The sequence below is a fragment of the Miniopterus natalensis genome, chromosome 2 (assembly GCF_054644295.1).
Source record: "Miniopterus natalensis isolate mMinNat1 chromosome 2, mMinNat1.hap1, whole genome shotgun sequence".
NCBI lineage: Eukaryota > Metazoa > Chordata > Mammalia > Chiroptera > Miniopteridae > Miniopterus > Miniopterus natalensis.
In genome coordinates this window covers 92,508,677-92,530,502 of record NC_142082.1, presented here as the reverse complement: position 1 = coordinate 92,530,502, position 21,826 = coordinate 92,508,677, and the positions used below count along the sequence as shown (strand labels likewise).

At 42.1% G+C, this 21,826-nt stretch overlaps 1 protein-coding gene across 1 annotated transcript in view; it reads left to right on the top strand.

Moving 5' to 3' along the window:
• Window positions 1-11,556: 11,556 nt before the first annotated feature.
• The window catches only part of ADA2 (adenosine deaminase 2), a 29,847-nt gene continuing 19,577 nt past the window's right edge, over window positions 11,557-21,826 (top strand). The window contains exons 1-3 of the mRNA XM_016213781.2: window positions 11,557-11,938; window positions 12,987-13,206; window positions 15,064-15,274. Coding sequence (XP_016069267.1) covers window positions 11,617-11,938; window positions 12,987-13,206; window positions 15,064-15,274 — 753 coding nt within the window. The 5' untranslated portion in view covers window positions 11,557-11,616. The remainder of the gene's footprint in view (window positions 11,939-12,986; window positions 13,207-15,063; window positions 15,275-21,826) is intronic.

The window sequence follows — 21,826 nt, the reverse complement described above, 5'->3', positions numbered from 1 at the left end:
TCCTAAACCCACTTTGAAGGTCACAAGATGCAGGTATTGGAATGACTAATGATGAATTCCTGAACTAGCCATTGGAAAGGACTAGATAGAATACAGGCTTACAAGGTATAACAGATGTAATAAGGAAAAAGTTCTTACTTGCTCCCCCTCCCCCTGCCATAGGAAAATAAAAATAAGAATGGAACAGAGAAGATTATTCAGAGTGTAAAGGTGAATGTTGATGCATGTAAAGAATGTGTTGAAGACTGGAAACAAAACAATGGGGGACAAGGTGACTCCAAGACAAGGATTAATCCCTAGGGATGCTTCAGTGTTTCACAGAAAATGGAGAAAAACTAAATGCAAACAAACAAGATATGTCATTGGCATTTATCATTGCCTCCCAAGCTGCCATGTGTGCAAGTTGAGCACTGCACAATTCTAGGGGGCACCATTTACATCACTGACATAGATTCACCTACTTATTATAACAATTTTTCAACAGATGGCACACAGAGTCCACATGGGCCAATGGCTGTGCCACCCTTCGTAGAACACTCTGGTCTCATTTACCTCTTCTACATTACGCCAGGTTGAGAAGACCCAAATGTCTACCACCTGCAACAGAGTTTTCTTTTTCTCCATACTTTCATTCATTCATTCCTACCTGCCACAGCAAATATATTTTGGTGTCTACTCTGAGCTAGACACTGTGCGGAAGAAGACATAGAAGTAGCAACAGTTCCAAAAACCCTCAGGCAACTTTCAATTTCATATGGAGACATGGGTTAAACAATCAGGAAGATATATAAGTACAAAATTACAAACTGTGGTGCATTCTGTGGAAGATAAGAAAAGGATGCTATAAGAACAGTTTGGGGGTCTGGTGAAGCTAGCAGTATAGGTAAACACAGGACTCACTGTCTCCCACAACTGCATCAAAATTATAACTAAAATACAGAACAACCATCATTCAGAACCACCTGAAATCTAGCTGAGTGGAAATCCTGCAGCTAGGGAATTAAAGAGGAAGCACATCCAGACTGGTAGGAGGGGAGGAATTGCAGAACTGGCTGGTCTCACACCCAGTGAGTTTAAAATTGGTGGTTTAAAATTGGAGGGATATCTTGGCTATGGAGGTTTCCCTGAAGAGTGAGGGGTCCCAGCCCAGGGTTCCAGTATCTGGAAGGTAAGTCCCCACAACTTCTAGCTGTAAAAACCAGCAGGGTTTGTGGCTGAGTGACACAGAGGTTGTTTGCCCCAGGCAGTTCCTCTTAAAGGGCCCACACATGGACTTATGCGGACTCACTCCCTCTGAGCTCCAGCACTGTGGTAGCAGTTTGAAAGGAAACTGGGACATTCAAAGAGGAACTATTTTGTTTGGAATCAGGACGAGAGATGGAAGGTTGGCTTTCTCCCAGACAAAAATTCTGGCAGAGGTCATTGTTCCTTAGCTGAGCCCTGCCCCCACAAAGTCAGCAGGTGGACACCATATCTGAGTCTCCATCAACTTGGCTCACACTTTTTGCCCCACCCTGGTGAGTCCTGGAGACCCCATCCCTCCCTACTTGTGGGCTCATCCAAGCCATTTCCAGTGGCTTTTCCATATAGCTTGCCTCTCTTGCCTCATGCTTTGAACTTTCCTAAAATCAAACAAGCAGCAACTGTACCTCTCAGTAAGTGGCCCCAGGCCCGGAACTAGTGGCAACCCACCTTAGCTCATAGCTTGGCCTCTCCTGGGCACCTCCAAGCCCAACACAAGTAGCAGTCATTGGCAGATTGCTTTGTAGCTCATGCTGGGTGGCCCTGGGCAGGGCACAGGCAGTGGTTGACTTTGCACTTCTGGGAGGCTCCAGAGCCAGTGCACCTGGTGGTCAGCTACAGACCACACCAGATCACAACCCTATCACCTCCATGAGTGATACACTCAAGGGATGGAGTCTGTGAGCACCAAAGCCCCACTGAAGCAAGACCTGCTCCATAGGGGCATCTCCTGCAAAGCAGCTCTTCTGCTGTAGTTGTAGATGATTTCATAACTGATTGGCCTGGGGGTCAATCCCAGTGTTGCCAACATAAACCAAGGCTCAACTACAATAGGACAGTGCACCCAACTCACATAGGGGTGCACCTGGAGTACTCAGCGAAGGTGATGGGGAAGGCTGAGCCACTGGGCCCTACAGGACACCTAGGACATCTACTACACAAGATCACTCTACCAATTCCAGGAGACACAGCAGCTCTGCCTAATACAATGAAACAAACACAGGGAAGCAGCTAAAATGTGAAGACAAAGAAGCATGTTGCAAATGAAAGAACAGAAGAAATCTCCAGAAAAAGACCTAAATGAAATGGAAGCAAGCAAACTACAGAGTTCAAAACAATGGTTATAAGGATGCTCAAGAAACTTAGTGAGAACTTCAAGAAACTTAGTGCGAACTTCAAGAAATTTAGTGAGAACTTCAAGAAACTTAGTGAGAACTTCAAGGAACTTAATGAGAACATCAACAACATAAAAAAGGTACAGTCAGAAATGAAAGATACACTAATTGAAATAAAGAATAATTTACAGGGAATCAACAGTAGAACAGAGGATGTTGAGAATCAAATCAAGAATTTGGAATATAAGGAAGCAAAGAACCCCCAATTAGAACAGCAAAAAGAAAAAATAATCCAAAAATTTGAAGATAGTGTAAGGAGCTTCTGGGATAACTTCAAGCTTACCAACATTTGCATCACTGGGGTACCCCAGAAGGAAAAGAGAGGGAGCAAGAAATTGAAAACCTATTTGAAAAAATGACAGAAAACTTCCCCTACCTGGTGAAATAAATAGGACTACAAGTCCAGGAAGCATAGAGAGTCCCAAACAAGAGAAACCCAAAGAGGACCACTCCAGGACACATGATAATTAAAATGCCTAAGGTTAAAGACAAAGAGAGAATCTTAAAAGCAGCAAGAGAAAAGCAGTTAGTTACCTACAAGGGAGCACCCATACAACTGTCAGCTGATTTCTCAACAGAAACTTTGCAGGCCAGAGGGATTGGCAAGAAATATTCAAAATGATGAAAAGCAAGAACCTACAACCAAGATTAGTCTACCCAGTAAAGCTATCATTTAGAACTGAAGGTCAGATAAAGAGCTTGCCAGACAAGAAAAAGCTAAAGGAGTTCATCACCACCAAACCAGTATTACAGGAAATGTTGAAGGGCCTTCTTGAAGAAGAAGAAGAAGAAGAAGGAGAAGGAGAAGGAGAAGGAGAAGAAAAAGAAGAAAGATCAAGAATAGGAACAATAAAAATGGCAATAAATACATATTATCAACAATTGAATCTAAAAATCAAAATAAATGAACAAGCAGAACAGAAACAGACTCATAGATACAGCGAACATTTTGACAGTTGCCAGATTGGAGAGGGGTTGGGGGGATTGGTGAAAAAAGTGAAGGGATTTAGAAGTACAAATTAGCCATAGTCCATGGACACAGACTGGTGAAAGCCTGGGATGGGGTTGGAGATGGGTAGAAGGGGCAAAGGGGGGAAATAGGGGACATCTGTAATACTCTCAACAATAAAATAAACAAAAAACAAAAAAAAAAAAAAAAAGGAAAAGAAAAAAATGCCATGAAAAATATAACAAGAGGGATTAACTTTACATGGGAGGCTGTTCCTTGAAAGCTTCCCTGAGGAAGAAATATTCACCTTGGGGTCTGAAGGATAAACAGGAGGAGTTGGACTGCCTGCAAAAAGAGGGAAAAGACAATTCCAGGCAAATGGAATTACACTAAAAACTCTTAGAAGTGCAAACATTTACCACTTCTGAGATGCTAGAAGAAGATTGGTCAGTGGACAAAAGGGAGCAGGAGGGGAGAGAGTGGAGAGAGGTTCCAAGGCCAGATAAAGCATGGCCTAGAGACTACAGAAAGAGTTTAGATTTTATTTTAATTTATTGATTTTAGAGACAAAGGGAAGGAGAGAGAGACATTGATTTGTTTCACCTATTTATGCATTCATGAGTTGATTCCCTGAGTGCAGATTGATCCCACAATCCCGGTTTATTGGACAACTGAGTTATCTCACCAGGGCTTAGATTTTATTCTTGACTAATTTTTTTAAAAATACGTCTTTATTGATTTCAGAGAAGGGAAGGGAGAGGGAAAGAGAGAAATAGAAACATCAGTGATGAGAGAGTCATTGATCAACTGCCTCCTGCATGCCCCCCACTGGGGATCAAGCCCCGCAACCTGGGCATGTGAACTGCAATCTCCTGGACTGTAGGTTGATGCTCAACTGCTGAGCCTCTCTGGCCAGGCAGATTTTATTCTCAATGTAGACTCTGAAAGATTTCAGCAGAAAGGGACAAGAAGGACATGCTGAAATTTGTGCTTTTAGATTTGAAAAATAAATGGAAAGGGGACAAAGTGAAAGTTCTTGAAGTAGACCAGGTGAAGAAGCTGGGGCTTGGAATTGGGGTCATGATTATGGAAATAGAAGTAGATGACTAGAAATCCATATTGGAGGGGAGTAGGCAGGGTCTGGTGAAGGTTTTGTGTGGGAGATGTAGACAACATCGGCCAACTCATTTTCTATGGTACGAATCAGATTTCTGGCAGAAGCCATTGTGTGCACAGATGTAGCACTTATTGAGAAGGAAAAAATTGAAAGAGGATCATGTGGGCTTTTTGGGGGGGACTAGGAGGTAGGTAAAAAAGTCAGTATGGGCTAACTTGAGTTTGAGATTTGAGTTTGCTCTGTTACCCTGTCACAATATCAACAGACATGAGCTTAAGGGCTTCTCTCACTAGGTCTCCCTTGCAGTGTTTGCTCCCCAAAAAAAGGACAATAAAAATAAATATTTATTGAGCATAAACTATTTATGAGCCAGCACTGTGCAAAGTACTGGGAGTTCAGCAGGGAACAAGATAACATGAAAAAAGGTGAGTGTTCTGGGGATATAATGTATAACTTGATAACTATAGTTAACAATACTGAAGTGTATACCTGAAAGTTGATAAGAGTAATCTTGGGTATGTATGTGTGTGTTTTTTTAAGATTTTTTATTGATTTTTAGAGAGAGAAACATCTATGTGAGAGCCAAACATCAATCAGCTGCCTCCTGTATTCCCTTTACCCAGGGTTGAGTCTGCAATCTGGGCATGTGCCCTGACCGGGAATTGAACCTGCAACCTTTCAATGCACAGTGACAACACTCAATCAACTGAGACACACTGGCCAGAGCAAATCTTGGGTGTTTTTAACACACACACACACACACACACACACTGGTAATTATGTGAGGTATGAATGTGTTAAATAACTTTATTAGTTTCACAATGTATACATATATCAAATCATCACATTTTACACCTTAAAATAAAAATGTGATTTTTCAATTATATCTCAACAAAGCTAAAAATATGTAAACAAATAAAAAGATAACATTGAAAGCAGTAGAACTGAGCAGTGGGGAGCATGACCTTTGGAGTCTGTCTGCCTGGCATAAAATATTTTGCTGAATCTGTTTCATACTTCTGCATCTGTAAACTGGGCAGATTACCCACCTCAGAGTTGTCCTGAGGACAATGGTGGCAAAGCATTTGAGTGTAGTGCCTGGTACACAGTAAATACTACATAAATGTTAATAACTTTTTTTAAATTTATCTTTATGTTGAAAGTGTTACAGGTATCCCATTCCCCCCCATTGACCCCCTCCACCTCGCTCCCACCTCCTCCCCAGGCCTTCACCCCATTATTGTCTGTGTCCATGAGTTATGCATACATGCATATAACTTCTTTGGTTAATCTCTTCCCACCCTCCGCCCCCCTTCCCTCTTCCCTCTGAAATATGATTGTCTGTTGTATGTGTCAATGTGTCTGGATCTATTTAGTTCATCAGATTCTTTTGTTCATTAGCTTCTTCTTAAAGAAGACCCTTCAACATTTCATGTAGTACTAGTCTGGTGGTGATGAACTCCTTTAGCTTTTACTTATCTGTGAAACTCTTTCTTTTCTGTGATAGTTTTGCTGGGTAGAGCAATCTAGGGTGTGGGTCCTTGTTTTTAATCACTTTAAATATTTCTTGCCACTCCCTTCTCGCCTGCAAGGTTTCTGTTGAGAAATCAGCTGACAGTTGTATGGGTTCCCCCTTATATGTAACTAACTGCTTTTCTCTTGCTGCTTTTAAGATTCTCTCTTTGTCTTTAAACTTAGGCATTTTAATTATGATGTGTCTTCCTGTGGGCCTCTTTGGGTTCCTCTTGTTTGGGACTCTCTGTGCTTCCTCGACTTGTAGGTCTATTTCTTTCCCCAGGTAGGGGAGGTTTTCTGTAATTATTTTTTCAAATAGGTTTTCAATTTCTTGGTCTCTTCTCTTTCTGGCACCCCAATAATATGAATGTTGGGCCACTTGAAGTTTCCCAGAGACTGCTTAAACTATCTTCATATTTCCAGATTCTTTTTTCTTTTTGCTCTTCTGGTTGGGTGTTTTTTGTTTTCTCATATTCCAAATTGCTCATTTGATTCTCAGCGTCCTCTACTCTACTGTTGATTCCCTGTAAATTATTCTTCATTTCGGTTCATGTAGCCTCCATTTCAAATTGGTACTTTATTATGTCATTGATGGTCTCACTTGTTTTTGTAATACTCTTACTAATATCCTTGAGCATCCTTATAACCATAATTCTGAACTCTGTATCTAGTAGCTTGCTTGGTTCTTTTTTTTTTTTAATATATATATTTATTGATTTCAGAGAGAGGAAAGGAGAGGGATAGAGAGATAGAAACATCAATGATGAGAGAGTCATTGATTGGCTGCCTCCTGCATGCCCCCAACTGGGGATCGAGGCCGCAACCCGGGCATGTGCCCTGACCGAGAACTGAACTGTGATCTCCTGGGTCATAGGTTGATGTTCAGCTGCTGAGCCTGGTCAGCCAGGCTTGGGTGAGATTTATTGAGAACCTCCTCTACTCCAGGTACTTTGCATGTGTTCTTCAATTAACTCTCACAGTGGACCCTGTGGACTCACATTTAAAAGAGTAAAAAACAAAAAGAACAGAGTCTAGCAGCCATTTCTACAAAGGGCCTCTCACACAAACTACACTTCAGTGAGAAGCCTGCAGTGAACCGCCTGCCTGCACTGTTTTTCTTCCATCTGAACCATAAAGGAATTCCTGAATTATATTTTAACCAATAGCCTGGGATTTTCCCTATCCACTGGCATCTTCATCAACCAATCAGAGCAGCTTCATTCTGACTAATCAGGACACTGCCTTTTGGACCAAACTGCCAGGATTTGGAGTTCTCATTTGCAATGAGGACAGACCAATCAGGGAACAGGGGCAGGGGCTTCTCTCTATATAAGCCAGCTCCTCTCTGGCTTGGGTAACCACTTTCCCATCCCACCAAAAATTGAAGACTAAGACTGTCTGGCATGGTTGAGTGTTGTCCTATGAACTAGGAGGTCACAGTTTGATTCCTGGTCAGGGCACATGCCCAGGTTTTGGGCTCCATCCCCAGTAGGGGATGTGCAGGAGGCAGCTGATCGATTACTCTCTCTCATCATTGATGATTCTCTCTTTCCCTCTCCCTTCCTCTCTGAAATCAATAAAAACATATATTTTTTTAAATTGAAGACTGAGTTTCCTTGACTGGACAGGGCAGGGGAGCATAGCAGGGCAGAGCAGAGTAGACCTGAGTAGGTGGAGCACACCAGAGGAGAACAGAGCTCCCTCACCCCAGGCTGCCTCACAGATGTACTGTTCCATAGCTGTGCTGTATCACAATTGAGCTCTTTGCACTGAATAAAGTTTCCTTCTTCACCACACCCCAAACTGGAGATTTCTGTTGGCATTGAATTGGTTCCAGTGATTATTGGTTGACAACCCTATAAAGTTCGGGCTTCTCCCTTATTGTCCTGCCCTCTCATCCCTGATTTCTCCCTTTTTACCCTCTGTCCAGGGGATTGCCACCCAGTTCAAAATCACATTTTGAAGAGGGGTACACTTCCTGATGTTCAAGAGCAGAATTTAGAGTGTCTCCTTGTGGTACTTGTTGTCCAAAACCATGTTCTGGATCCTACAAAGACAGGACACACACAAACACATACAGACTGTACCCTCAAATAAGCACAAAGCCACACATGCACAAAAACTCACATAAACACACAAACAAGTGTATAACTCCCCCCTCGCCCCCCCCCCCCCCAGGAACAGAAAAACACTTCAACATACACATGCATGTAAACCTACACACTTGATCCTACTTGCTGCCTTGGCCCTGACAGGTCCCATCTTCCTTGCTTGTGCAACATGAGGTTGGAAGGAAGTGAAACCTTGACAGGAAGTGAAACAGAATGTGAGCTTTTCTTCTGCTTCTGACACAGCTGTTGGGGGGGAGGACTAAGCAAACAGTCTACAGTTTCTGGAGCTGCTCTGAGGTAACTGGGATCTCCTGGGGTGGGGGTCTGGGTGGAGCACTGGGCTTGTGAGGTTACTGCAGGTAACTGGGAAGTTGGGCCCTTAGTCTTTGTTAACCTGGTGGCCACCCTCCCCACTCCTCACCTTTCGGTGTGGAAGAACAGTAGGGATTTGAAAATAGTTGCGGGCCCAAGGACATCTACTCAGAGTCACAGATGTACATGGTGTTCCTTTGTTCTTAGTCTGTTAACAAAGTGTTTTTATAGTTTTTTGTTTGTTTTTTGTTTGTTATTCTTCACCTGAGGATATTTATTCCATAGATTTTTAGAGAGAGCAGAAGGGAGGAAGGAGGCAGAGAGAGAAAGAGCAATGTGAGAGAGACACATCGATTGGTTGCCTCCTGCACACAGCTGTACAGGGGCCAGGGATCCAGCCTATAATCCAGATACATGCCCTTGACTGGGAATTGAGCCAGGGACCCTTTGATGCAAGGGCCAATGCTCTAACCACTGAGAAACACCAGCCAGGGCTGTTTTTATAGTTTTCATTCATTCTCTTTTCAAAGTAAAGGAGTATTTCACAGAGAGAGAGAAAGATGAAGTAAATATTACAGTAAGGGATTTTTTTCCCCTTATGCTTGACCAAGCTGATACTAACCAGCATTAGATAAATTTTGTCTGGCAGGCCAAGAAAAGTCCCCATGAATACTTTTGGGGTCCTTAGAGAGGAAAAAGGTGGAGATTTTGGAACCAGGTGGCCTCTGTATAGTGTCACTAGGGAGAGAGGGACAAGGGGCTGAGGCTATTGAGTGAAGGGTGCAGTGTGGGGTAGATGGAATGACAATGTGGATATCATTGTCCTCTTGCCCTAGAGATTTCAGTTGCAGGCAAACACTGTAGTCTGAGGAGAGATTCAAGGACTTGATGAAATTGAAGGGGTTCTTCAAATGTCTGACTCTCTGATTCGAGGGTATAGCACCTACTATAACTGTGAGACTAGAATAAATCGTCACCTATTTCCTTCTTAAAATTTCCTCTGGTGTCTGATATATCATGGAATAATTGAATGTTAGCCCTGGAAAGAATCTTGGGTATAATGTATTTCAATGACTACCAAATTTTCATTTTTGTCATATCCTTGCACCTCTTTTCCTTTATTTTTCTTTAAATTAACTTGCTTAAAAATTTTTATTTAACCTAAACAGTGATATTTTGTATCATTGATGATACATGTACCACACTTTGAGAACCACTGGTGTAGTCTAATTCACCCATTTTACAGGTGAGAAAATTGAGACCAATAGACATTAAGTGATTTGACCAAGGTCTCACAAAGATATACTAATTTGGAACTGTTCCTGAGCTCTCCTAATTTACAGTTTTGATTCTCTGCAGTATAACATATCATACTACAAGTACATAGAAACAATTATTAAATGTAACTCAAATAGATAACCCATGTGAAACCTGCTAAACATAGTTTCTGACAAGGACTCAATAAATGTGTTTCTTTCCTTCCCCCCTTAAGTCCCTGTTCACTGATAACCTGAACTAGTTGCTCCCTGGAAGCTATTAGAATTGTTTTAATGCTAATATTCTGAAATATTGAGATGACGTACCTTGGTGTCACTGTTGAGTAATTGATTGTGCTGTGCTAGGTACTCAACAAGTCTTATCAATCTAGAGATACAGGTTTTCAGCTCTGGGACAATCTCTCCCCCTTTAAAAAATTTTTATAAATGCAATTTCTTTATTAAAAAGCTCCCACCCTTTTTGTTTTTGTACAATTTGCAAAACTATTCTGAAAGAGAAATATATGTGCACAAGTCTGCAAAGAGTGCTAATTTGGGATATAGTTAAATGCTTTACAAGTTACTTTAAAAAGACTGCCACAACTGGGCCATTATATTGCCATCTTTTTTTATCAAAATATTTAATTCCATCCTTCCTTCCACTGCCTTAAACTATAAAGCATTTTTTAAATTAGTTGTGATTAAGGAAGGACTACGCCTACTAGAAAATAAGAGAAGAAAGTTCAGTTAGTTTGAGGTTTCAGAATCTCCTCCAAACCAAGACCAGTATCTTTTTTTTTTTTTTTAAATATGTTTTCATTGATTTCAGAGAGAGGAAGGGAGAGGGAAAGAGAGAAACATCAAAGATGGGTCATTGATCAGCTGCCTCCTGCATGCCCCATACTGATTTTAGAATTGTGGTTACTTTTAAGCTGAAATAAAATTCATGACCTATTAAAATGTTAAAGACTATTTTGTTGTTTTTTTAATATATCTTTATTGATTTCAGAGAGAGGAAGGGAGAGGGGGAGAGAGAGATAGAAACATCAATGATGAGAGAGTCATCATTTATTGGCTGCCTTCTGCGTGCCCCTGACTGGGGATTGATCCCGCAACCTGGGCATGTGCCCTGACCGGGAATCCAACTGCAATCTCCTGGATTGTAGGTTGATGCTCAACTGCTGAGCCACACTGAGTGGGGCTGGGACAATTTCTTGTATTATTTATTTCATTTTTTTTTTTCTTCTGAAATATCTGTTATTTAGGTCTTGGATTTTCTAAACCAATCACTATCTCATTCTCTTCTCTCTTTTTTTGTCCTACTTTTGAAGAGATTCTCTTCAATTCCACCTTTTAATATTGTTAGTAAATTTTTTAAATTTTAGCTTCCATATTTTAATTTCTAAAGCTCTTTCTTATTTAGTTTATTTTTTTGTTCCTATATTATAGACACAATATCTTTTCTTATTTCTGTAAGGATAGTAATTATAGTTCTTTTGACTTTTTCTTTTATTTCCTTTAGTTCTCTGTTTCCCTTTGGTTCCTTCTCTCTGTGTGTTATCTTTAATTTCTTTATCATATTAGAGACTTCCTTCATATGTCTTGTGATACTTTGCTCTTTGGCTATGTTTAAAAGTGGAACATTAAAAATCTGATTACAATGTCTTGCTCTGTGTGTGGGCAGGGCTTGCTGATGGAAAACCTCCAATATTAGGAGGCCTCATGGTAACCTTTTATTTGGGAAACCCCTCCTTGCCTGTACCTGGAGGTCTTTTCTCTGGGGTCTCAGAGAAGAATCCTTCAATATGCTGCCTCCTGTTAATCTGAGAACAAGGTGTGAGAAGAAAACTGACACTTAAATCTGTAGATTTTCACTTACTCATTACCTTTTTTAGCCCCACTGAGTTCATCTGAGAAATTTCCTCTTCCAGGCATCCCAATGTTGGTCTGGGGCCCATCTGGGCAGCCAGCCCTCCTCTCTCTGCTTTTGGTAGTGGTGACGTCCTTTTTCTGCTCAGCCGTGTCCACAGATGAGAAACGAAAGCAGCTGGTAATGAGAGAGAAGATGATGCAGTTGGGGGGGCAGCTGGTGTTGAAGAAGGAAGAGGAGCTGGCTAATAAGAGGCTCATGGCCCTCAAAAAGGCTGAGATGAAGCAGGCCATGAAGACTCAAAAGTTCCCACCCAGCATGCACTTTTTCCAGGCCAAGAATCTCATTGAGAAAAGTGAGGTATTTAATATCCTGAAGAAGATGCCAAAAGGTAGAGGTTTGGAAGGACGATTTGGGGTTCTGGGAAGGTAGGGGGAAACTAAACTTGGAACTGTTATTTATTGTTATTGGAGCTGCTATTATTCTAAATGGAGCAGAGAGAATGCCATTCAGCTACTTTGAGTATTGTTTTTGCTAGCAAACTAGGAAAGGGAAGTGTTCAAAGGTGGCTGCTGGTCCACCCTGGAAACCAAAAACCCTGCTTCCAAGGGGACTCAGCCTCAGAGAGAGAGCAGGAAGTGGGCCCTGGATAATACTGACCTTCCCTGACAAAGCTGGAAAAATATCCACCAGTAAGATAATATCCTGGGCCCATAGGACCCTAGTTTTCCCTGCATATCTTCCCTCACACCCCTTTCTCCTAGTCTTTTCCCAAGGGCTAAGTTACTAAATGGAATACATGAAATAACATCCTGAATAAACACATTTCTAGTACTATATTTCTACAGTATAAACACATTTCTGTGTATAGTAAAATAATTATTCTGCACACATAAATAGTTTGTAGTTTATAAGGAATTTACTTTTTTTTTGTTTAATGTTATAAATAGAGATTAAAAAAATAAAAACTGTGAGGTTGGTAAAGTAACATCCCCAGTTGATGGAGAATGTAAGGTTTAGAGAGGGTGACACATCAAAGTTCACACAGCAGGGATACCTGTCTAGGGGCCAGTGTCAAGGCCAGGTGCTAAGGTGGAACAAGAAAGACAGAAGGACAGTGTACACTGTACCTTGAGGGGCACTGGGGTCAAAATTGGTGTCAGGTCTGAAGGACAAGCATGGAGCCCCAAATGGCAAAACTTGCAGACCAGAAGCTCCAATGGAAAGTAATGGGTGGGTATTGGGGAGCAGGTTGAGAGGACTGGGGTGGGAGCAGAGATGGAGGCTCATTCTTATTACATCCTTTCATGCAGTGTTGGGTAGCAAGGTTTCATTTAAAGGCTTGGGGTCTCAATGGAGAGCTAGCAGCTGATGAAGCCCCAACAGGAACCTGAACTCAAGTCCCACACCACTCCCTGCCCTTCTTCTTCCTTTTCCAGGGGCTGCCTTGCATGTCCATGACTTCAGCATCCTGAGTATGGACTGGTTGGTTAAAAATGTCACGTACAGGCCCCATTGCCATTTCTGTCTCACCCGAAATGGAACCCTGATGTTCAAATTTGCTCACCCAACTCCCCCAACTCCAGCAGAATGTTTAGAGTGGATTTTGTTGGAGAAGTATCGAAAGAAACTGCAAAACGTCACTGAGTTTGACAACAGGTGAGTGGTGGTTCATAATGTGTCATGCGCCTATCATAGGTGGGTAGAGTGAGGTTGTGTCTCCCTTGGCCTTTAAAAATCAAGAGACTTTTTCTTTTAACTTTAAGGGAAACTTTGCTTCACAAAGGCATTCAACACCTTTTCTGCCCATAGGAAGTTTCTGGTATATTTAAAATCCAATTTAATCAGCAAAAGGTATTAACAGCAATACTGTTGTTGCATCAAATGAAATTTGTCTAGTTGCTCAATAAGACCAGAAAGAAGAAAAGTTCCCAGCTCCTAGAGTAATGACAGTCCAGCTGGTGGATGAAACAGCTTGAAAATATTATGGAGCAATTTCTTAACAAACTCATATAGTAATATTATAAGTAATAATTATTTTCATCATACAACCTCCTACAGAGTGTTTTCATGAGGTTATTTCCCTTGACAAATAAGAAATATGAAGCTCAGTGTGGTTAAGGCCATAGGCCATAAAGCTGGTAAATGGCTAATGTCAATGTAAAAACTGTCCAAACCTGTAAGAATTTTTATTTGAGCCGAGCTGACAACAATTGCCAGGAAGCGAAATCTCAATGGATTGAGAAAATGCTCTAGAGAATGTCAGTTTTGCACCTTATTTTATACATTATAATCAAAAGAGGAGGAGTAAAGGGGTTACATGAAATCCATTGGTGATAGATTAGGGAGGCAGGAGAAAGCAAAGTGGGGAAATCTCTGGGATTGGGTGAAAAGTAAAATGATAGGCACATACTTCTTTTACATTTGTGGTATAGGATAGTTAGCAGTTAACAACACAATAACAATGAGGGGTTTTGTAGTCTCTGCTCTGGTGCAGTGAGGGGTCTGGAAAAAAGGAAATTACCCTGACATTCCAAAGGTATGTTATCATAGATGCAAAAAGACAAGAGAAAGGCTCAGTTAAGGTCAAGATTGACCTTTGTCAGGGAAGATACTAGCCTAGGACATAACTAGCTGCCATGACTCAGTTTGAGTTAGAAAGTTTTAATTTTAGACCATCCTATGTGGTTACTTTGGGTCTCTGAGTCTGTAAGGCTCACCACGCAGGCCTTCCCTGAGCTTGTCAGGTTTAGTATGTGGGTGGCCCCTTTTTGTTCACACTAATCAGGGATGTAAACCTGGCCATGTAGGGCCCCATCCAGGGTTATTTCTAACAAACCCCCTCCTGTATGCTAAGGCTGCCATAACAGAATACAACAGACTGGGTGACTTAAAAAATAGAAATTTATTTTCTCACTGGTCTGGAGGGTAGAAGTCCAAGATCAAGTGTGAACAGATTTGGTTTCTCCTGATGCCTCTTTCCTTGACTTGCAGATGACCACCTTCTCACTGTGTACTCATGTGGCCTTTCCTATATGCACATGCACTTCCAGTGTCTCTTATAACAGTCTTATTTGATATTTGTCTCACCTTTATGATTTCACTTAACTTTAATCACCTCCTCAAAGTCACTATCTCCAAATACAGTCACACGGGAGAGGGGGGAGTAGGGTTTCAATATACGAATTTGGTGGGGACAACACCCCACAAAGAGAACTTGGTCTAGGATGTAAGTACACTGGAGTCAGGTTGGCTAAGTATGCAGAGAGGATCAGAAGAGCTTGGTTGGTGATAACTTCTCACCTGAGCTGTATCCTGGGGAGTACAAAGCAGGTCTCAGGGTGGAGGCCTCCATCAGAGCCTGGATGCTTCCCTTGACCTCTCACCACTGCTCACTATTAAGCATCCTGGTTTTTACTGGGTGGGAAAAGCAAGGTGGGTAGGATTCCTGCAGGTGCTGGGAAGCAGTGGCCTAAAGCATGCCTCATTAGCTCACCTCCTTTGTGTCCTGGACAGCCTTCTGAGGAATTTCACTCTGATGACCAGGAACCCCGAGGTGACTTATGCGAACCAAGATATCGTCTGGTCTAAGTTTGAAACCATCTTCTTTACAATCTCTGGTCTTGTTAACTATGCACCAGTGTTCAGAGACTACATCTTCCAGGGCCTGGAGGAGTTCTACCAGGACAATGTGTTCTACCTGGAGCTCAGAGCTATGCTATTCCCGGTGAGTCTGTCTCTCCTCTCCCTTCTTCCGCTCTGGCTTGACTTTCAGATCTTATCCTGTAGGTCTTCACAGGCTCCCTAAAATGATGACTTCATATCCCAAGGGTATATGCACCTTTCCAGGGGCCAGCATGAGCAAGGAAACCTGAAATGGACTGGGCTGTCAAGCTTAATATGATGCTCAATGTCTTTTACCTCCCTTCTCTCATGATGGCCACTTTTCACCTTCTCGCAGATATATAGTTCCTCCTAAGTGCTCAAGGTTCCCAAGCCTTGGACTCTGAGCAGTGCCTCTTGCCTGACTGTTTCTTGACCTGTCTCCTTTCGTATAAAAGTTTAGCTTCCCTGAATCCCTTGGGACAATGCTCTTGGTATGGAGGATAGCTAAGGAATCTGGTAAATGGATCTGGTTGCCTGTAACAATGGGGGATGATAATTTTTTGGGGGCCCTTTCTGTGGACCCCAGTTGCATTTTACCTAGGGTCTTCTATGGGCAATGTGCCCTCACAAAGGAACTGGTGGAAAACCTTGCTCCCTCCCAGGTTTCCCATATACCCAATACAGTGTCTCCCAGCAGATCTCAGGGCATGGCTGTGGTGAACTGGCAGTGCTAACTGAGGTGTCTGCAAGGAAGGTAAGGGCCTGGTGACCCTTTACTCCTTTCCCTTTTGCCTTCCTCCTCTGGGTACTACAGACTTCTTATTTCTTGTTTGTTCCACCATAGAAGCTTCCTCCCTTTTTCTTCAAATCATTCTACACTCATTCTTTTCTTTAATCTCTGTAGATAAAGTTCAACTCTTCAGCACAAAATGAGAACCCTTCACATCTAGAGTGTATTCACCACTCCAACCTTATTCCTATTTTTCTCCTCCACCCCTCTTCCTTTATCCTTTCCTCCTTATTTCTTTCTTTTTCTCTCCCTTCCATCTATTCATCAGACATCTGCAGCCTCCTCCTCTGCCAGGCACTATGTTAGGTGCTGGGTGTACAAAGACACATAGGACAGAACCCATGTCCTTAAGAAGGACAATAGTTTCTCTCTGGGAGATTCGTGGGTAAAAAATGCATGTAACAGACATTCTTATAGTTGTTAAAGAACCATTTACAGAGTGTAGAGAGAATACAAAGAAGGAAATGGTTAGTGTTACCTGATGGGTGGGAGAAAAGACCAAATACGCATTATGGAAGAAGGAGAATGCTCTCGTGAGTCCTGGAAAATAAGGATGAGATCACGGAGTTGAAGGTGGGCAAAGGCATTTTCCTCAATGGGATCAACATAAACAAAGGTATAGGTGCTATAGACACTTATTTGGAGCCCATTTGGGACTACAAGGAGCTCATTAATGACTAGATCCTAAGATTCTAGGGCTACTCATTGAAAATAAGACCGGAGAGGTAGACAGGACTAATTATGAATAGTTTGGACACCATATTAAAAGTTGTATTTTACAGGTGAAAGGAAGTCACTGGATGGTTTTAAAAAAGAGACTGTGAACACATTCTTGCAATTTAGGAAAATCACTCTGGAAGCACTGGGGAGAATGGATTACAGTGCAAGGGTCCCCCTAGTGAAAAAGGGAGAGGACTGGAGTAGGCTGGAAGACCAGTAAAGAGACCAGGGAAACTGCAGGTGCAAGATGAGGACCTGAATGAAGACAGAAGCAACGAGTAGGAGATGGATTCAAGCCATGTGCAGGAGGAAGTCTATAGGTCCAGTGACAGACTACATGTGGTGAGGATTCTATTATGACTTGCTGGCATTCGACTTGAATTGATAGGTGGTAACGTTTATGAAGATAGGAAATGCAAGAGGAGCAGCAGGATGGGGGGGAGAAATGATCACTATGGTTTTGAACTTGCAGAGTTGGAGATGCTTATGAGACATCCACATGAAGATGTACAGGAAGTGCTGGAATACATGAGTTTGGAGCCCAGAGGAGAGTTCTAGACTGGAAATGTGTTTTGACATTTATCTGCAGAAAAGTGATCATTAAAACTGTGAGTGAAGATGAGATTCCCATAGAAGATATAGGATGAGAAGAGGAGTGGGCCAAGAGGGGAACCCTGCAAACAGCAAATAGGATGAACAGTTTACAACATGGACTGAGAAGGAGCAGTCACAGAGATAGGAGGGGACTAGGATAGAGCTCTCCCAGAGACCAAGGAGAAGGGGGTTTCACATGGTAAGGTGAGGTCAAGAAAAATGTGGATTGGAAAGAGCCCATTGGATTTGGAAATTATGAGGTCACCTTTGAGCAGTTTCAATGGCACGCTGAGAAGAGAAGCCCAATTTTCAGGAGTAGAAAAATGAAATGCATGATACATTGGAACCAGGTTTGGCTGACTAAAGGCCTTGCCTGTGATTTGAGAAAAAGAAAGAGGGAGGTAGCTGGGGAGGGAATGCGGGGTTCAGGAAGGTCCTTTTTAGGGTGGAGCTTACTTTGAACACATAAGGAAGAAACCTGGAAAGATTAAAGGGTAGAAAGGCAATAAGAAATGACATGATGTTCCTCGGGACAAAAGAAGAGATTGCTGCAGCGCGCAAGGAGTGAGACTGTCTTTGAACCAGAAAATGTTCTCTACAACCTGAGAAAAGGCAGGTGAGGGGCAGATATAGACACTGGAGGGATAAGATGGGGGAGCTGAGGGGAGGAGATCCTGCCTGCCTCCCCTGTATTTCTATAACAAGCAAGACAAGGATAATCACTGAGATTGAGGGTCAGTGAGGGGAGATTGAGGGTGTTTGAGAGAACTGCATAGGGGGATGGACAGGTTGCTGATCCCAGAAAGATAAATTGATTCCCTAAAGCTCTGTGGGATGGATACAAAATCTCTAGTAGTTCATGCTAGTGTGTGATTCTTATCTGAAGTACCCTTCCCACAGGAATAGAAAATGATGTGATGGAGTCCAGGTTAGCAGGACAAACGAAGTGAAAGAACTGGAGTGAGGACCTGAGGGCAACGACAAGGAAGTGGTGGGAGTCAGCTGGAGAGCACAAGGAGTGGGTAAATGAGAAGAGCAGATGGAAGGGAACAAGGTGAAGGTAAAGGCATAGGAAGCTGCAGGGTGGCTGCTGAGGAAGTTAGCAACCTAGAAAGATAGGGCGTGTGGAAGAAACTAGTAAGTTTTACTTTAATGTATTAGAAGTGGATACACTGCTTGGGTGATAAACTCCAAGGTGAGACCTCTAAAGTGTGAGTTTGAAGGGGAGCATGTGTCCTTGGGAGGCAGCATGCCCAGGAAGACCTAGGGTGAAATGGCTCAGGGTGTCACAAAAAGGGACCAGGCATAGGTCTGCCCAGGCACGGTCTGGAATGTGTGAGTTCTTTGTGCAGGAAGGATTTCACAACATGAGTCTAGGTGATTTTGAGAGTATGTTTATTAAAGCTGGGGGCAATGAAACAAAGGAAGGGCTTAAGATAGAAGAAGCAAGATCATAGCAACAGTAGTGAGCCTAGTTGAGGTTGCCTTGGCCCTCTAGAAAGAAAGTCACAGAGGCAGAAGAAGTGAGCCAGCTGGGCTGCATGGACTCAGGGAACAAGTTACAGAGGCAAAAGGAGGGCCCCTGGAGACAGGTTCAGGGGGTGAGCGCAGGACAAACTGCTTCTGCGTGCTGCTTCTCTGGTTGCAAGTCTCTTGGGAACCTTTAGAGCTTAAGAGAAAGAAAGCAAAGATACATGTTTAAGGAAAGGGGAAATGTATGGGCATGCCTCAGGGAGAGCATTCACTGGGTCCTTTGTCTTATGGGTTTTTATTTGTTTTCTAAATGTGAGAATTTTAGGGGAGGTCTCAGGGGAGGATCTCAATAGAATAGTCATCAGCTTTCCAAGTGTGTCCTTTGATATGCAGATGGATCAAAATGAGCATATAGAGGGGTCAGGGTCATTCTCTGGTCAGTTTCACCTTCAAGGAATGTCATCTGAAAGGGACTAGACTGAGGCAGGTCTGTCGTGGGCACTGTCTGGAATTTGCTCCTAAGTGTCCTTGGTTAGGGAAAATAAGAACTTTTGATTTTTAATCTGGCTGTAAATTGCTCGGTCTTGTTTAGCTATCTGTCTCAGTTTCTCCATTCCACTTGCTAAGGAATTTTCCTTGCTTCTTACTATCCTGTCTCAAGGAAAATAGCAGGAGTTGGGGTGCAGAAGAGGTCTATCCTAAAGTAAGCTGAGAAAATGGGTCCTCAGAACACTCTAAGTTAAAGATGACTATGTTGGTTTGATTTTAAAGAAGGAGGTTTGGGGATAATAAAATGGAAAGGATTAGGAAGAATCCAAAAGAAGGAGACACTATCCAAAAATATATAGGGTATCCCCAAAAAATATCCCACACTTTAACAGCTGATAATTCACTTTTCACTCTTCAGTTTTTTTTGTTGTTGTTAATCCTCACTTGAGGATATTTTTTCCATTGCCTTTTCGAAAGAATAGAAGGAAGGGAGGGAGGGGAGAGAAAGAGAGAAACATCAAAGTGAGAGATACACACAGACTGGTTGCCTCCCGCACTCACCCTGACCAGGGGTGGTGGTGAGGAGCAATCTCTGTATGTGCCCTTGACTGGGAATTGAACCCATGACCCTTTGGTACACAGGCCAACGCTACAACCACTGAGCAACACTGGCCAGGGCCTTTTCAGGTTTAACTGATGTGAAATAATGGGTGAAGCCAGACTAAGCTTTGAACAAAGAAAATTTATTCTAAAGTGCCACTAGACTTTTTTAAAAAAATATATGTTTTTATTGATTTCAGAGGGAGGAAGGAAGAGGGAGAGATAGAAAGATCAATGATGAGAGAGTCATTGATCCGCTGTCTCCTCCACACCCCCTGCTGGGGATCGAGCCCCCAACCTGGGCATGTGCCCTGACCAGGAATTGAACCTCCATCTCCTGGATCATAGGTTGATGCTCAACCACCGAGCCATGCCAGCTGGGCACTAGACATTTTTTTATGGGGATACATAAAGGATAAAATTTACGATACAGGATTTTTGAAGATGGCGGCCCTGTGAGAAGCAGCAGCGCCCCCGCTCCAGCCACGGACTTGATTTCCTCCTAAAATCCTATGTAACCAGCTTGAAAAAAACAGAGAAACATACCTGAGTGGATGAAGTGTGAGTGGGGAGCACTGAGGAACCATCACAGAGTCCGGAAGAAGAGAAAGGGGAGAAAATTTTTTTCTTTAAACTTTATAAAAATCTTTTTTTTTTTAAACATTTTTTTAACCAATTTTTTTTTTTTTACAAAAGAATTTTGTCTTACTTAGCTTGTTTTTGGTTTTGTTTCAGTTATTTGCTTTGTTTTGTTTTATCCTTGCTTCTACTATCAAGACTTTCTTGATATCCCTGCTTAACGACTGGGACTTTATCGTTATAACCAAGTTTACTGCTTCCCTCTATAGTTTCCCCCAAATCTCTTACCAGACTCCCTGCCTGCCTGGGCTTTATCTCCCTCTCTCCTCTCAATCCATTGGCATAATTTTTTCTTCTTTTTCTTCTTTCTTTTTCTACTTTCCTTTCATTCTTTCATTTTGCCCCCTTCTGTCTTCCTGTCTGATTGTTAGTTTCTCTTCCTCTCTTTATTGTATATTTGTTTTCTCATTTTCAACTGTTATCCTATTCCTATTCTCTCCCTTAATTTTGTGCTGGCCCTTCTTTCAGAATCTTTTCTCTGCTTCTGTTATCTCCCAGTAGCTTCTCTATTTTTTACATTTTAGTTTATTATTTTCTAAATTTTCACCAGTATTAACAATATACACCTCTGGGCTCCACTGGACCCACAAGACAAAATTTACGATACAAAACCAGGCAACAGTAAAAAATTAAAGGCACACAAATACTGAACGAAATGATTCTTGATGTTTGTGATTCCATTGCTTTGAGTTATCAACAGTGCCTGAACCAAAATGGTCATCAGTTTGAAAGCAGGCATTGACAAAAAAATTATTCATTTCTGTAGATTCTTTTAAATTTTGGAAATGACTTTCAAAGTGTGTATACTTTTTTTTTGAACACCCTGTATATTTTAAAATAACTTGACTTTAGGGCCCAGCATTTGGGCCAGAATCAAAGGGTGATAGCGGTTTCTAGTACTATGAGATGGATGGACCTCAGATTTACAGACTTGAGCTGGTAGAAGCTCAGGTGTCCACATTGGAGAGCAGCATCTGTTGGGGAGCAACCCTAGGTGAGAAAGTGCTGCTAGAGGGTTCTTTTGGTCAGTCTATTGAGAACTTTATTGAGGACTTTTTTGGGGGGGGGGTGAGGATTTGGGGTTTGTAGGAGTGGGCAAGATTTCTAAATTTTCCATTTGGTAGGGTCACTTAGGAAAGTGACCTTTGGGTAGAGTTCTCCTCTACATTATATCCAAACTAGTCTGCTCATTTATTCAAATATTTGAGTATGCCAACACCCTGGTGACTGACCTTCAAGTTTGTGGCAAGACCCATAGGATGGTTTTGTTACCCTACCCTGTGGACTTTATAGGCTCAGAAATTTTGTTGTTTATACACCCAAAAGTAATAGGGCCCCAGAGAACTGAAACACATTGACCAATTCATA